Here is a 16,061-nt window from a genome sequence, read left to right as displayed (position 1 = left end):
TGTAAACTACTATCGGCCTAAGTTATCATGACCGAAGAAACAAACTAAAGTTATTCATTCGTCAAATCATGTACTCATGTATTCACTTTACAAAAATAATTCATGGTTTACAGAAGCTCAAAAAAAGAAATTTTCGTTAAAATCACTGGATATTAGAAGTCTATTGTTACGTTTTCGTTCATTATTACGTCACAGATGTCGGAGTTAGCGTGGTCGCGATCCCCAGCGTTCGCGAACAAACCGTCGCGGCCTGCAATGACGTCAGTGCCGAACGGATTCAAAATTTTTCTTCAAAGTAAAATTAAAGAAGTATCTCGTTATGACATCATTGAACGAGATCACGTGATTAGGAGGGCACTCGCACTTTGGCGCCTCTGCTGGAGAGATGTTCCGAACGGATGGGAACTTCTAGACGAGCGGATGTGCGTCACAATGGGGGATAATTGGATGACAGAATTCGAAAACCGAACCGGAGAAAACGTTCGATTTTAGCGCCTGCTAGCGGTTCGGAGATTTAACATTTGGAAAGATTTTAGAAGAATTTAGTTCTACTCACATTCTGCAGTATTTTGTTTTTATTTTGCAATCGTTAAGATTTATATATTTAGTTGTTAAATTATACCTCAAATGTGCAGCAAACTTTTACTAACGAAAATTGATGAAGAAGTTTCGGCAAATACTTTGTGTAAAAGTCTTCAAATGTGCCATGTGACGTAAACGCATATGTTTTGTAACCATAAGTCGAATCTCACTTTATAGTGAATATGCATTCACAATCACTTCTACGTGCACATTGGTGCATTTATACGCGGTCTTGCTTAGCAACATGTGTTGCAGTTTTTAACTTTGTTTTGCAATAATATATAATACTGTGGGGTAAGATGGATACGTTTCAAAAACCCTTTTAGAGTCGAACGTGACGATACGGTTGTAGAACTTCGTAAAGATTCGTTGTTTACCACCAAGTGGGACAAGAAATGAAAATGACAAATCAACCGTCCAACCCTAACCTACTATTTCTTTGTATAATTTGCGCACTGTCATGTAACAAACCCTGATACACACGTCACAATGTTCCAAGTAAACAGGTTTGTGACGCGTTGTCACTCCATCAATTGGTATCACCTTTCAATTATTACGTCATAGAAAGATATAAAACAATGACGATTGTGGAATAACAATCATTTTAAACAAGCAAGGCGACCAACACGATTACCAAATAGTAAGGACGGAATCTTAGACGTTGTATTATAGCATGATTATAGTAAAGCGCATGCTAACAGTATGATGTGCAGATATTTATGTAATTACTGAATGAATGCATCTTATTTACCCTCGCATGGCGGAGCAACGACAGTCGTTATATCATGAGTGTTCTGTTTCATACACCTCGTGCCCTTTGACCAGTTACCACGTACATTATATAGGAGCAAAGTATTTCACTGCCTTATTTACCGAATGAAGTCGTTTTTTGATGTGACAGCGACCGCTAGACGGGAGTAGAGACAACGTAGTAAAACTATAACTGTGGGTGTTTGTGTTCTTGGGCAAGACAGTCATGGAAACTCTTTTAACCCAGTGGACACTACTTGGTTGGCCAAATTAAAAACTATACACCTATTGGTAAAATATTTGCGAAATAACATTTCTACTCAGCGTGAGTGAGATTCTAAAACAAACTTACCTTTCGTAGATTTTGTAACTCAGTAGGAAAATCCAAAATGTCGGAACTCGCTTGGAAAAACTCCCCGAAATTTGGTCGAAAAGGAACGAAGCCCATGCTCTCTAGCGTCCCTGACGGATTCCGGATGTTTCTTCAAAATAAGATTCTTCCGATCCCAGCCAATCAAGAGAACGAACGAGATCACGTGATACGACGCGCAGTTGCTCTCTACCGCCTCTGTTGGTCAAACGTTCCGGATGGCTGGTCACTCATGGATGAACGGATGAGTGAAACTCTCGGTTCTGATTGGTTGATTTCGTTTGAAGGAAGGAGCGGGGAGAGACTTAGAATGGAGTGACGTCATCAAACTATACAACGTAACACTAACGTCATCAAAACAGTCGCTGCTTCTGCTGCTTAAAACTTCCAAAGCAAGTTTGTCTTGTAATGACGTCATCCAAACGATGATGACGTCGCTAAAACGCCCACGTCATCTTACAGCACCGTAACTACATTACAGAATGTAAATATTTCTTGTTTTTCTTCTGCTGTGAGCACCAATAAGGTTAACTTTCACACTTAACCTTTTCCTCTCTGTCTTGCACTGTGTTAAAATAACTGTATTATGGCAGTGTTGCACAACTGTATTATATCAGTGTTGCACAACTGTATTATGGCAGTGTTGCACAACTGTATTATATCAGTGTTGCACAACTGTATTATGGCAGTGTTGCACAACTGTATTATATCAGTGTTGCACAACTGTATTATGGCAGTGTTGCACAACTGTATTATATCAGTGTTGCACAACTGTATTATGGCAGTGTTGCACAACTGTATTATATCAGTGTTGCACAACTGTATTATGTCAGTGTTGCACAACTGTATTATATCAGTGTTGCACAACTGTATTATGGCAGTGTTGCACAACTGTATTCTGTCACTGTTACACAACTCCAATTTACTGTTGACTATGTCATAAAACTTTCCTGAAGACGACAGAAATTTTGTCATAAAATGCAAAGGAAGCAGGGATAGTTAGACACACAATCCCAAGAAAAAAAATTATTGGTTCCTAATGTTAACTGATTGGCTGCCAACCCAGGACTGCCCCGTCCACTGGCCAGGTTTGTCATCGAAACTGTGGTAAATATGGGGCCCTATGCATCTTTAAGACAACTGACTACTGCCTGAACAAAATCCTTTATCAAATGGGGAATCCCCCAACCATTTTTCATAAATACATTTATTGGAATGCAGTTCCAAATTAGGGAAAGCACCTCATGGGTGGCAAGTAAATTAAACTTCAATTGATTTTAAACAAAATAACGACAACAATAACAACAGTGCACATAAGGCCAACAATGGCCCTACAAACTAAGTTAATTTATTAAAATGGTTCCCTTTTTGTAAAGGCAAGCCTACATTGTATATGTTGTAATTGAACCCGCTGTGTATTTGTATGATTGTTACGTCATAACACAAGAACAAACGCAATTCTTTGGAACCGTCCGTGCATAGCTAATCTCATCACTAGAGGCGCTAGAACACCTGGAACCTCCTGCGCAGTTTAACTGTGATATCAGAGAACCGACTATGACATCATGAAGCTTGATTCTTTAAAATGTATGATATCATTATGACATCATCATGTTACTATGACATCACACTTCAAGTGAATGGAGTCGTCGTGGTGGAATTTTTCTCTAAATCACTGATTTGTTGACGAAGGTATAAGATTCTGGTGAAACAAATAAAATATCATGACATAACAATAAACTGGCGCAGTGGGGTCTAGAATTATATGGTAGCACCCTGGGTGTTGGGGTAATATATCTACATCCCAGGTCTCAGGTGTGCCTCACTGAAGACCTCACCCTTATAGAATAGAATCTCTATTATCGAGTGTATATAAACTGCCTTAGTGGGTCTAGATGGTAGCACCCTGGGTGTTGGGGTAATATACCTACACCCCATGTCTCAGGTGTGCCTCACTGAAGACCTCACCCTTATATAATAGAATCTCTATTATTGAGTGTATATAAACCGCCTTAGTGGGTCTAGATGGTAACACGCTGGGTGTTGGAGTAATAGACTGACATCCCAGGTCTGACGTGTACCACACAGTATAACGTACACACAGTACAGGTATAAATACATTAATGTATAAAACATTGGTCCCATAGTGCCAAAAGGTTGAAACTCCAGGTATAGATGGCGGAACCAGGTAATTATACAATACTTACACACACGCAACATAGCCATAATTAAGTATAGCAGGGTAGGGGAAGATGGGACACCTATTCATTTTATTTTCTCGTCCTATTTAGTAGAAAACAAAGTAAATTCAAAGAATTATGAAACCAATTCACCACGACTCCCATTGATCCTTGGTAATTGTTTAAAACAAGACCAGGATATTTGTGTTCTATGTGCTAACAGTGTCCCCTCTTTCCCCACCCTACCATATATATCACATTTATAGACAAGTAACACAAGTACCTTTGTTCTTGTAGTGTTGATAAAATTTCCGAAGCCCGAACTTTTGACCTCGCTGTGGTCATCTGGGCGTTAAGGTTGGTCATGTGATCAGCGATAAACTTGTGGTAATCCTCCGTTAACCGATTGCACTGAGAGGGTCGGGTGGTTATTTAGATGCATCAATGTATTGTTGGGACCAGGGCTAATATAAATTAATCCAATAACAAGTATATTTCACTCTGTTTTGTCTGCCATGATTTTTTTTGTTTCATACCAGGAAAGTCATTGAAAGATTTGATTTTTGTGCAAAGAAAAAAGCACAAACTCAAAACCTGGAGCCTCTAGTTACACACATACTATTTGCTTTCATAATAACCTTTACAAGCATTAAATCACATACATGCGAACATTCACAAACCTGTTTCTCTGCAGGTTCCGTGGACCATCCTTGAGCGTGCGTCGTTAAGTTTGGATCGAACACTTTTTGTAACTCCTCCAGGTGTGGGAAGGTGGGTATCACTTCAGGGGGTTCCCCGGTATCTTTTCTACAATAAAAGGGTCGTATCTTCATTCGTTCATTGATCAAGTTTAGTTTTAAGCAGACAGGATGTAGCAATAATTAGACACTCAACTTAAAAAGGATATATCTCTATTTTAAGGTCCTAAAATGAGGCATGCCATGTAAATTTATGCATATCATCCAACATTTTACAAATATGTAGCAAAAGTTGTTACTTTTAAATGTTAAACTATACCATCCACATACTTTGTATCGTCAGATGAGACACGAGGGCGTTTATTGGGAGGTGGGTCGGTGGTGTTGGTTTCCGTGGTTGATTCATGGGTGCCATTCTCAGGTTCTGTGATAAAGGTGTGGTTTAGTGACAGCAGCACTCACTCAACATAAATGGGCGTAACAAAGTGGCCAAGCAAGAATAGGGAACAGTTTTACCCAACAGTCCATATGAATTATACAGAAGCCTAATTCGTAAACCACATTGAAAACTTGAAATTATTCCGACACACATTTGCTTACCTGTGGTTTCTGTTTGGCTTTTCGAAGCAGCGTTTAACAAAAGTTGCAACGCTGGAAATATAAAGAATTATTAAATCAATACATGGGTCGAAATATGGTGTCTTCTCAACAATGAGCAAGTGGTGTATAAAGTGAAGAGAAACTCTAAACATGCCTTACAGTATAGTGATTGCATATATTTATGATAGCTTACAGACGACCCATTATATAGGCTATATAGATAGAAGCAGTCTGAGTGTTGAGTGTTGATGTAATGGGCAAAATATGGCATAAACCCTCACCAATATAGAATTAGAATATAACTAATATTATACACTTCTGGTTAACCCACCATTTTTCAGATTTCCTTCAGCATCTGTTGATTTATTTGAAGCTTGAGTTAGAACATTGGAAAGTGTTCGTACGAACGCTGACGTCGCTGATTCTTCTTCCGGCTTCGATTCCGAGGTTTCGACGGTTACTGTGGTTGCTATCATAGAAATAATATAATTGTACTTACTAATTGGTAAAAAATATATATATCAGGCCAATGTTAAAATTATTCATGAAATAGAATTATGAAGGAGATCTTTTATAAATTTTTGTGACCATAAAAGACTGATGTGCGTCTGCCATATCGCAAAACATCATCATTATTCATAAGTTAGTGGTCTCTTTCCCTTTTTGAAACACAATTAAAAAAGCCAGTATTGCCTTGTGTGTTTAGCAAGCATTTTATTTAATACGTTTCCTCGGAAGCACTTTAAAATAATTACCTTTATCCCCATCTTGTGACTGCTGTGAGGACTGCGTGTTCTCTGTCGAGCTGACCCCATTAACAAGGGGCGTGTTGGAGGTGCGGCCACCCCACGTTGAGTAATCATAGAATTCCCCAGTTGAAGGTATGTAGCTATCCTTACCATGGGTGAGGGGGTGACCATTGCTACCAGTGCTGGTGGTGGTGTGGTCACGGGGTCTGGGGTGAGGTGGGGGTTAAACAAGTGGTATATACCAATATACGGAAGTTTTGAAAAAGCAAAGTTTGTAAATGTCCTTTGGGGAAATTCCCATCAACTTTTATAAATACGTCGCGAGGGGCTGGGGAGTTTATGGCTGGCATAACCTGGGAGCTGAAAGTCTGAGATCTATTTTAGAGTTGGTATAGAAACCATAAAAATGCAGGAAGCAGTGGTAATTAGACATACAATCCAGGCTAACACAACATAATTTTATTAATAAATTTAACATGGTGCAATATATAGTTATTAACATGTTACTTAGAGTATATTATTGTTTAGTCAATTTACAATTAGAACAATTAGTGAATTTACCCAAAAAGGTCAATAAATGCCAATTAATGCACTTAAATATGCCCTGCAATGCCTACATGCTGTCCCACCCACCTATAATCTTTATCAACACTTGTAACTCTCCTCACATCCTTCGCTTGGTTGTCCCGGTAATCCACATCACGATAATCGCGATCAGATTTATTCCGATAATCCCGATCCTGGTTGCTACGGGAACCCCGGTATTCTACATCCGATGAACCCGGTTTCGAGGTTGAACGATTTACAAGTGGATTCCCCCCACTTGATGCTACTTGTGCAATAAAAAAAGGAATGTAAAGGCCAGATCGAACAAAGATACGAGATACGAGGCCAGATCGAACAAAGATACGAGAATATTATAGCTCATTTGACATAACACGGGCTAGGGGACGAACATAGATGTTCTAATGAAGAGATTGCGTGTTCGCTACTTCATGTTGGGTAACTTTGGTTTATACACTAGGAGACACTAGAGCACAGTGAGCATTTAGATAAGATCGAAGAATTGAGGTTTTTATAAAGCAAAATGCGGTGAATAAACCAACATACATAAATGTTAGAACAATTACAGTTTCCGAACTGGTAAAATTGCTTCAAAGTGGAAAATAAAATAGCAGACGTGAATGTGTTAAAATCTGGGTTAATTTGGGAAGCATGAGCCGTGACCATGAGTGTTGGGACTGAACAGAGGCCACAAAGCATGAAAGGTTGAGAAACACTGGTTTAATATAAATAATGTCGGATTTAATAATCCATATATCCTATAAATATATTGAATGTTTGTAAATATGTATTTCTACATTGAAACCTTGATAATATTAATAGTAAGCAATTGTGACATCACTAACCTCTTTGTGATGATTTCGATTTGTCATGACTTCGTAAATCAACAACTTTGCTGAAAGATTGATCAGGGTTAAATATATAATTAGATGAACATAGAGAAACACACCAGAACAAGATACTACGAAGCAAGCAAAATACTGGTAAAAACAATTGATGATGGTATGTAGATTTTGCCAGTGTTATGGCCATAACTTTTAGGTATCAGTTATTTAAAGATTTATTTTAATATACATAATAGGATATAGTTTATAAAAGAAACATTATGCCTTGCAGCAACAAAATGTATTTACCTGTCATTCCAATCCTTTGGTTTCTCCCATTGTGATACTTCATTCTTACTGTTGTAGTAATATATCTTCCCGGAAGAACTCACATGTTCCGACCAGCTTCCACAACTCCTTAAGGCACCCTGGTGTCAAAGTTTATTATGGTTGTGAATCAAAATAATAATAAAACACCCTTATATGGTGCACAATAAAACATATATTAAAGCTGTGGCTGGCCAATACTTCAGCTCGAACAGAAACAAGTAAAATGATTACTTTACGAAGAAATACCTTTGGCACCAGACTTAAAGTTCAACAGACTTTACATAATTTACAAAATAAACCGCAAAATATGATTGACATTTTTTGTACCAACGGGTGAACTTTAACTAAATAATGAATTGGTTGGATTTGTATATCTTTTTATATTTACTGCATAATATGAGACCCACCTTTTGATGTTTGGTGCTGTTGGTCTTGTTGGTGTGGTTTGCAGTGACTGTGGAGTTTTAAATGTTAAACAACTATATTGTTATGCTTGTAATTATGTAAAACACTTTCACACTGATGATGCCTACATAGCAAAACGCTGGTTTAATATGTAAAATAAATAATATGTAAAGCAATAATGACATCTTGCCAGATTTGCCAGATGGCAGACAAAACACTGTTTAATAAAAGTTCATGTTTTTACCAGAAGAGTAATTTCATATTATGCCTGGTAGCATAAACATGCTACATCATATTGATCTTGTAAATTAAAACTTAGTTCTTATCACACAATCATACACAATGCTATATAATAACTTTGGCACTCAGGGTTGAAGTATCAATTGTAAACACAGCTTTGGGTAAGAATCAAATACTATAAACATAGATAAGTTGAGGACTGGTTTATACATCCAAAACTTGGACCAACCTTACATAAAGACAATGTTTCCAATAAAAAATAACAGCGCATGAAAAGCCTCTCATCAATTTAAAAGCATAGCCATAATGAGTATATACTACATCAGTATGCCTATCTTGTATATAGGGATGCACATTACAGAATAATTAGGTATTCTAGGATATCCTAGAATACTTTTCTTCGAATCTAGAATTCCGAATCTAGAATTTCCAATCTTTTTTATATTTATAGGAAAAAATAATTCTACCCACATAAGTCAGTTTATAGACTCTTTCATAATAGCCTTGTTGGATCATGAATACTATTGGGTAGTTTTTGCGTCACAAAACGTATAGCAGGCTATGAAAAGACGTTGCGAAACGTTTACTCTCGAAAGTCCCACAAACACAAAAATATTTATTAAGTTTCAAAAATTGTTATTATGGTTTATGAGATGACGTGTGATTACGTCATTAAACAGAATACTGATTCCCATAATTAGATTCGAATACAAAAGGATTCGAATCTCACGGATTAAAAAATATGTAATGTGCATCCCTAATTGTATACAATATAAAACATGTATATAGTGTATAATATCTTAAACCTTTATTTGCTTGAAGATGTTTTTGTTTCGAGTGCGTCATTTCATTTTTTCTTCGATCTCGGTCTTTTGACGGAACAGAATGTCGATTGTTGTTGTGCTGTTATATCAAAAACAATTATATTGTCACATCAAAACACATGCGGCATTTAACGATGCTGTGTTAAAGCTGTTAAACAGTGCCGTCTATAAAACAATTTCAAAGCTTGACGCTAAGGATGTGCTGAATTCCTAAAAAAAATTGTGTTTGTTAAGCGCCAAGCTGTAACGGCAAACAGTGGTAGATGCTTTTTACCTAAGCACTAAACTTATAATAAAAGGTGGTGTTCAGTCAGAAGCTTTTAGGTTTGGGTTCATTTCTACAATTGTAGCTAGTTATTATTACTCACCTGGTGAACTGATGGCTTAGTGGCTTGCTCTCGGTACCTATAAAAATATAAAAATATGAACTTATATACTTGGGCATCATACACACAAAACATAGAACGAACTTGGCTGGAAAAATTAGTTGTAGGATTTCTTTTCGTGCCTAAATGTGGGCTTCCATTTTAACATGGTATTTTGCCAATGATTGGTAATCAGTATTTCCATAATAAATAAAGCAGTAGTACAAAAATTTAGAAAAAAAAAATTTTTTTGGGTGAAAATTCGCAAAAAAAGTTGTAAAAATTAAACTTTCCAATCAAGTGTGGAAACGTGCCATTACAATAGAAAGAGTTAAGATACCCAGACTCAGAGGTTCTTGTTAATATTATATTACCCGTCAATCTGCGAGACACTTCTTCCGTACATTGCTGTCTTCATTCACGCTTCTGTAAATACCTGAGGAATATAATTTTTGCCACTAATGGGTTGTTCAAACTGTCAGCCATACAGAAAAACAATGTTTAAAAATATTTACTGCAATTTATTTATAGTAAGCCGGTTTATTTTGATAAAACTCCATTTACTGGCACCATTGTCGGCTTGTGTGTCCTTGGGCAAGGCACGTTTACCCGAATAAATGGTTTTAATTTGAGTTTTAAGTAATACAATTGTGCCAAGCTTACGTAATATGAAGGCGCCATTTTGTTTACTAACAAAAATCCTTGAAGTAAGTTTAATGCAGTTAACACATAATGACTACGAATAAACTATTTGTAATTAATTTAGAGGAACTTACCGTATAATAATTACCAAAACATCACCACATCTTCAATTATGGGGACTTGAATATTATCTATATTGTCTGTTAACCATTAAAACAAATGACATCTAGATTTTCAAACATTTTAACTTTGTAAAAAAACGAGGAAGGGGGCTGCTAATAACAAATAATTAGGTTAAAAATAACAGTAACATTTTTAATAAATGCCTTTATAACAGTTAAATTAATTTTAAGACTTACATTTAAATGATTAAGACATTACTAACTCTAAAAAGCTTTGTTGTAAAACTTGCACGTATCTGTTTTAGCAATTGACATAGAAATAGCAACCGCCAATCAGGAAAAACTGTAACTGATTGGGGAGTCTATGTTATTTTTAATAACTGAACTTATGTCTAGATCAAACTGCACAAGCTATTTAACATACGGTTGTAGCATATGTCTTATCTATGGCAGCAGATGTATTAGCAACCACTTCACACCTCATAATCACTGTCTCTTTCAGAAATAAGTAAACACACTTTTATTATTACCCTGTATAACACACAATGTTAATATTCAATGCATCATAAACATTCATTACAACATTCTTGATTGCATAGAAGTCACACAGTGAAACAATAAATTAAAATTTTGCAATTCAAAATCACATTTCAAATTTCAGGTGTGCGTCAATTAAGTAAAGGACCTATTGTCATAGCACACAATTTAAAGTTTTCAATAAAAACTGAATGTTATAAAACATGATACAATTCAAAGTAGTTATAGCACCTTAAATGATAAAGTGAAAGTAAAATATACATGTCAAAAATGGGTTGGTCTCACAATTAAAACTTAACCAATAAACAATTTATTCCCTTAGTGGAATTTGTTTACTATTTTACTCAATTTATATGGCTTTTCAACTACTAACATTGAAAACATTTATTGAATAAATCATCATATATGTATATAAGAAAGCAAATACAAAAACACAAGCCATCATTATGATGGATAAATAATAAATATTAATGCTCTGCCTCCCTGTAGGACATCCCATCGTATATAACAGGTCCATTAACTTAATTGGTCTCAGCCCATGTCCTGCCGACTTCAAAAACATTAATTTCAGGTTTAACTTTATCATAGAGATGAGGGAAAGCACCTACTGCCCCATATTTCACCCTACATTGTTCATATAAAGTCAAATCAAACATTTCATGAAATTCTTCTTTGGTCATGAAAATATCAGCGTATAAAAATGAATATCCACCATGTTGACGAATGAATGATTCCATTGATCTCATGGCTTTCACTGAATCATATCTGGATAATTAAATAAATGCAACTTATTTATGCTTGCATGGCAGGGAAATGACAGTCATTATTACATGGATGTTCTGTTTCATACACCTGGTGTTCGCTTACAAGTGACTACGCATGTAACTTATTTATCCTAGCATGGTGAGAGAACAACATTCTTTATAACACAGGTTTTCCATTCCATACACGGGTGTCTTCTTATACCTTATGCACAGTCTATGTATCACAGAATGCTATACACCAGACACATATGCTACATTCATAGTGTTATACACCTCTAAACACTGTGGCATATCATGCACTAAATAAACCTGATTATGACATCACATCACCCACCTCTCCTTTCTCTTCACCTTCCCAGGCACTCCATAAACACCCAGGTCATAAAACATCCCGTAATTTGCCCCTGGACACATCTGGTCCTCCCGTGGTGGCCTTAGTTGCCCCCTATTCACACCATGGTCGTATATACGACATGGGTATATTAGTATGGGGTAAGTGTCGAACAAATCTTCAGCGATATCAATGGATTTCTCCAGGACAGTCATTGGAAGAACAATGTCTTGAAACACCTGGAAAAAAACATCATGTCTGTTTGTCTACAAACTGCAAGATCTTCTGGAAAATGGTCTTCACTCAACCGCGTTCCCCCACTATCATGCATTGCAGCCGAAATGTTGATTCTTTAGGATTACAAATAAAAATTTGCAAAAGATGTCCATTTCAGACTTACACCAACATCTAGCAGCATTAAGCAATATCATATTGACCAAGCAATATCATATTGACCAAGCAATATCACCAAGGATTTAATGAATACATACAAGTACCAAACTTATAAAATACCAGTGAGGCATGAATGTTTACACGCATTTCTATGAAATAACTTATAGGTCCTACTATTTACTGTTTAATGCAGTTCAGAAAATTCCAAGGTAGTCCTGGTCGGCCATCCATGGTTTGGCAAATATCCATACATACCTGTCTTGTGAACGTCATGGCTCGAACACCTGGGGTTGTTGTGAACTTAAGGAAAGCAGGTTTGGGGGGACAAAGCCAACCCAGTAGAGCACGAAATATGGGATGGTTTCCGAATGGAATCATTGCTTCCACCACCCAGAATATGGCCCGGTTGTGACGTAAGAGGTATTGTTGCAATGGGATGTATTCATCACCCCCACCGGTACGTAGGAATGTCTCAACATGTTTGTAGAACCATGGTTTATACCATCTATCGTGTAGAGAGGGTTATTCATGTGTCGTGCTAGGATAGCCATAGGCGCCACACCTAGGGTGGTAAGGTGGTCAGGACAACCAAGGAATTTCGCATTGCATTAATCAGTAAACATTACAACCAATGTACAGCATCAATGTTAAGACTACATAAAGAAAAATGTTGGGAAAAAAGGGACAACACATTTATTATTTATTTTTAAGGCAACAACAGTAGTCACAACCAAGTGTTTTGTTTTATACACCTCATTGCCACATACCATCAGTCCATTACTAATTACGTCTTACATAAAACCACCCACCTTGCCACATTATTAACCTTTCCCATCTCCCCTGGTTTATCGGCATCCGAGAAATTCCCGACCATGATCACTGCTTCATCTTTTGAAAAGACGGTCGCTTCAAGATAATCAGGAGTTGTTGCCAATTTATCCAACGCACCGGACAACAACCTCATTTTATCGCAATAATTCTTTTTCCCTTTTACAGGGATATATTGCAGGTGTATGTAAGGCTTTACTTTGATAATTTTTAGCTCTAAAGCTACCAAGAAGCCTAAGGTCCCATGAGACCATGGTAGGCAAGAGAATAAGTCCTCATGCTCATTGTCTCGTTCGACGTGTATTAAACTACCATCAGCGGTAACCACATCGTATGACACCACAGCTTCTTGGTATAATCCAACTTTATGTGAGTACGTAGTCATCCCAACAGCCATGGCCAACCCCCCACAAGTTGCGTCACCAATTTCAAGCGTAACCGCTAGAGCGTAACCTCGCGAGATGAGGTAATCAGTGACATCACGAACTGACACCATCGGCTCAACTTTTACTATCATATATTCTTCATCTAAGTTGAGAATATCAAACAAAGAAACCGTGATTTGGTGGCAATCCTTCTTTTGGAAGAATGTGGTGGATAAGCTTAACCAGTTTGGTCGCGAGGTGCACATTGGTCTTCTATTCTCAGTTGGAAGATCATTCCATTTACGAACTGCGGCCTGGATAGTTCGTACTCGTTCATTATGCTGGTGGGGTGCAGAAAATAGATATCTTATAACCCAGTTCCGAAATCGAAGGCAGACATCGAAAATGAAACTCGCGGGAAGACAAAACAGAACGACAACCAAACCCCTGTTGTCTTCTAACCACTTAACAAACCATTGTTTCATGTTGTATCTATTGAAACATAACATGATTGCTTAAACACATAAAAAGTAAAATGACATCACAGCAAACATAAACATCACAGTGCGCGTCAATCTCTGTGAGTTTAAACGATCAAATTTGAACCAGTGTGTGAATAACAGAATTGAAGAGACAGTCCCATTTGGGTCTTGTAAACTAAGTTTTACAAACACATTGTTATTACAGAATACTTGTACCAAAGACAGAAAAATTAGTTCTACAAAAAGACACATGCACTTAAGCTTAACAGTTAACACAATCAATACAAATAAACTAACATTGTTCCACTTAAAACATGCAGAGGACATCGACGCCAAACCTGGGGTGGCGGGGTAGGATTTTTTTCAAATATGTGTATAACTATCCCTGCCTTCCCTGCATTTGGAAAAGTTCGGCGCTTATGACAGAAGATAATACAACTAACAGTTTCATTGAACATTGAATGCACAATAGAATTTACGAAGTTTACATTTATGTTATACTTAGGATGGTGGTAAACAAAACAATTGTTATCATGTGTTAATTATTCAAGTTTTTTAGAGGTATAGTTACATCTTTTTACCATTGCCTACTCGAATCAATGTTACAACATGTTTGTTTACAAAAATATTAAACAGAAATTCAAGAAATACTAAATTAGATAGAGTTCCAAAGAAATTATGGAACTTACATAATAAATTACAAAACATACACAAGTCTTAATCTAGTTCAACTGTATTAAGTAACAAAACCAGACGGTTGGGTTTGTAAGACCAGAGCTTCCGCAACTAAAAGTTAAAATAACAGAGCCATTAAATTTATTGCAATCTTATTTTAAGTGTCTTGCAAGTACCCGAACATTGTTCCAATAAACTTTAAATATTTATTAAGCTACTGAATTGGGGATTTCTAATTAAAATTCAGCCATGTTTTTTGAGCAAGTTTTAATAACTACACTAGTTTGGGATTTAGTGTTATAAGTTATGGCATTGTCTTTGTCTTGTAATAATGCTTGGTAGTTTGGGCCATATTACAAATCGTGAAAAAACGTTATTTAAGCTGTTGAAAAATAGCTTTGTGAATTTGCACTGGGTTAAATTTTGAAACAAGTTTGAGATTAGATACAAACAATCGCAACAGGCTCTAGGTGGTTTGCCACCGTTCATGTAAAGCACGTATGAATATCCATCCTTAGGCTCCATGTTTATAACATAGTACGCAGGTAGATAATGCAACAGTTGAAAATTATGTCGCTCATAAAACTTAATTGCAGTTACATTGGTGCAAAGCACATGAAGATAAACAGCTTTTACTCCAAGAAGACCAGTGTGCTTGCTTGCAACTTGCAGTAGGAAATGATGCAAAATATATGACGCGACACCTCTTCTGCGGAAATCCCTTTGTACCCCAAGACTCAGTATATACGCAACTTTAGAGTCAGGGGAATGAACTGATGCCAACATATCAGAATCTTCTTTGGGCAGTTGCCATCTTGGTTTAATTTCCGCAATCAAAATTGCGATAATTTGACCGTTTAACGTCGCAGCAATTGAGAAAAACCTGTCGTCGTAAGTTATAGATTCATACCAAGTTACCGGGTATTTTATTGGGAACCATTCCGTACACAGTTCCCTTAAAACATCGATATCTCCACCATTTAAGCTTCGTATTCGTATTGTGCTCAAAAAGTCACATTTTTTTGACCTGTTATGTACGGATAATAATGTCCCATTACCACCTTCACATATGGCATCCTCGTACAGCTTCATTGCGCCAAAGTTTAATCCATTATCGTCAATATTAATAACACAAGATGACATTTTGTTGATGGACTTTTAAACATTGTTACCTAACCTTGATATACTGACATTTAAGACTTAAGCCATATATTTATTCGGCAGATGGCCATTAACAGTTACTATCATAGTATCATCTAGTTCTGTGGGCAAAAATGACAATTAACCAAAGACATACTACTGGTTTTGCCTTAGCAAGGCATCCTCTTGTCTAACTACATATAAGCCTTCAAAGGCCACAGTGTTAGCACTTAGCAGCATTGAGCTTCGAACAGTATCCTTTCTAAACACTCTAAAACGTTCTAAACAGGGCGCCAAACTA

The 16,061-nt window shown here is 36.7% G+C and overlaps 4 protein-coding genes across 5 annotated transcripts; 1 reads left to right on the top strand and 3 right to left on the bottom strand.

Annotated features, from left to right (window-relative positions):
- Window positions 1-1,240: 1,240 nt before the first annotated feature.
- On the top strand, window positions 1,241-2,668 carry LOC149730556 (uncharacterized). The gene is made up of 2 exons (XM_089884680.1): window positions 1,241-1,623; window positions 1,694-2,668. The coding sequence occupies exon 2, from the start codon at window positions 1,722-1,724 to the stop codon at window positions 2,019-2,021; it is 300 nt and encodes a 99-aa protein (XP_089740806.1). The 5' UTR covers window positions 1,241-1,623; window positions 1,694-1,721; the 3' UTR covers window positions 2,022-2,668.
- Window positions 2,669-2,893: 225 nt separating this feature from the next.
- LOC149730555 (uncharacterized) lies at window positions 2,894-10,406 on the bottom strand. 2 transcript variants are annotated; one of them, XM_089884673.1, is made up of 15 exons: window positions 10,258-10,406; window positions 9,856-9,917; window positions 9,485-9,521; window positions 9,099-9,195; window positions 8,055-8,101; window positions 7,627-7,745; window positions 7,339-7,388; window positions 6,563-6,761; window positions 5,936-6,135; window positions 5,512-5,649; window positions 5,181-5,231; window positions 4,911-5,004; window positions 4,563-4,689; window positions 4,166-4,293; window positions 2,894-3,404 (listed from the first exon to the last, which is right to left on the bottom strand). In XM_089884673.1, exons 2-15 carry the CDS (start codon window positions 9,897-9,899, stop codon window positions 3,335-3,337), a joined length of 1,401 nt encoding a protein of 466 aa, XP_089740799.1. In that variant the 5' UTR covers window positions 9,900-9,917; window positions 10,258-10,406; the 3' UTR covers window positions 2,894-3,334. The 2 variants fall into 2 exon arrangements, with proteins under 2 accessions (XP_089740799.1, XP_089740800.1); XM_089884674.1 differs by having other exon boundaries at window positions 6,563-6,758; window positions 10,258-10,404.
- Window positions 10,407-10,750: 344 nt separating this feature from the next.
- LOC149730554 (delta(24)-sterol reductase-like) lies at window positions 10,751-13,972 on the bottom strand. Its single transcript, XM_089884661.1, has 4 exons — window positions 13,080-13,972; window positions 12,526-12,775; window positions 11,881-12,116; window positions 10,751-11,547 (listed from the first exon to the last, which is right to left on the bottom strand). The coding sequence occupies exons 1-4, from the start codon at window positions 13,970-13,972 to the stop codon at window positions 11,304-11,306; spliced, it is 1,623 nt and encodes a 540-aa protein (XP_089740787.1). The 3' UTR covers window positions 10,751-11,303.
- On the bottom strand, window positions 13,955-15,763 carry LOC149730553 (N-alpha-acetyltransferase 60-like). Its single transcript, XM_089884679.1, has one exon. The coding sequence runs from the start codon at window positions 15,761-15,763 to the stop codon at window positions 14,918-14,920; it is 846 nt and encodes a 281-aa protein (XP_089740805.1). The 3' UTR covers window positions 13,955-14,917.
- Window positions 15,764-16,061: the final 298 nt, after the last annotated feature.

This window comes from Ciona robusta, chromosome 9 (assembly GCF_009617815.1).
Source record: "Ciona robusta chromosome 9, ASM961781v2".
NCBI lineage: Eukaryota > Metazoa > Chordata > Ascidiacea > Phlebobranchia > Cionidae > Ciona > Ciona robusta.
Note: the sequence above shows the minus strand (reverse complement) of the source record. Positions and strands in the feature narration are given on the sequence as shown.

Bases quoted from the DNA above. Each gene is read 5' to 3' on its own strand.
- LOC149730555 (XM_089884673.1), bottom strand. From the start codon at position 9,899: ATGAAGACAGCAATGTACGGAAGAAGTGTCTCGCAGATTGACGG. The intron at 6,136-6,562 runs GTGGGTGGGACA...ACCTCACCCCAG, and splicing joins AGTGTTGATAAAGATTATAG to ACCCCGTGACCACACCACCA. The intron at 5,650-5,935 runs GTAATTATTTTA...TTTCTATGATAG, and splicing joins GTCACAAGATGGGGATAAAG to CAACCACAGTAACCGTCGAA.
- LOC149730556 (XM_089884680.1), top strand. From the start codon at position 1,722: ATGTCGGAACTCGCTTGGAAAAACTCCCCGAAATTTGGTCGAAAAGGA.
- LOC149730554 (XM_089884661.1), bottom strand. From the start codon at position 13,972: ATGTTATGTTTCAATAGATACAACATGAAACAATGGTTTGTTAAGTGG. The intron at 12,776-13,079 runs GTGGGTGGTTTT...TCTACACGATAG, and splicing joins AAGGTTAATAATGTGGCAAG to ATGGTATAAACCATGGTTCT. The intron at 12,117-12,525 runs GTATGTATGGAT...GTTTTTTTCCAG, and splicing joins CCATGACGTTCACAAGACAG to GTGTTTCAAGACATTGTTCT.
- LOC149730553 (XM_089884679.1), bottom strand. From the start codon at position 15,763: ATGTCATCTTGTGTTATTAATATTGACGATAATGGATTAAACTTTGGC.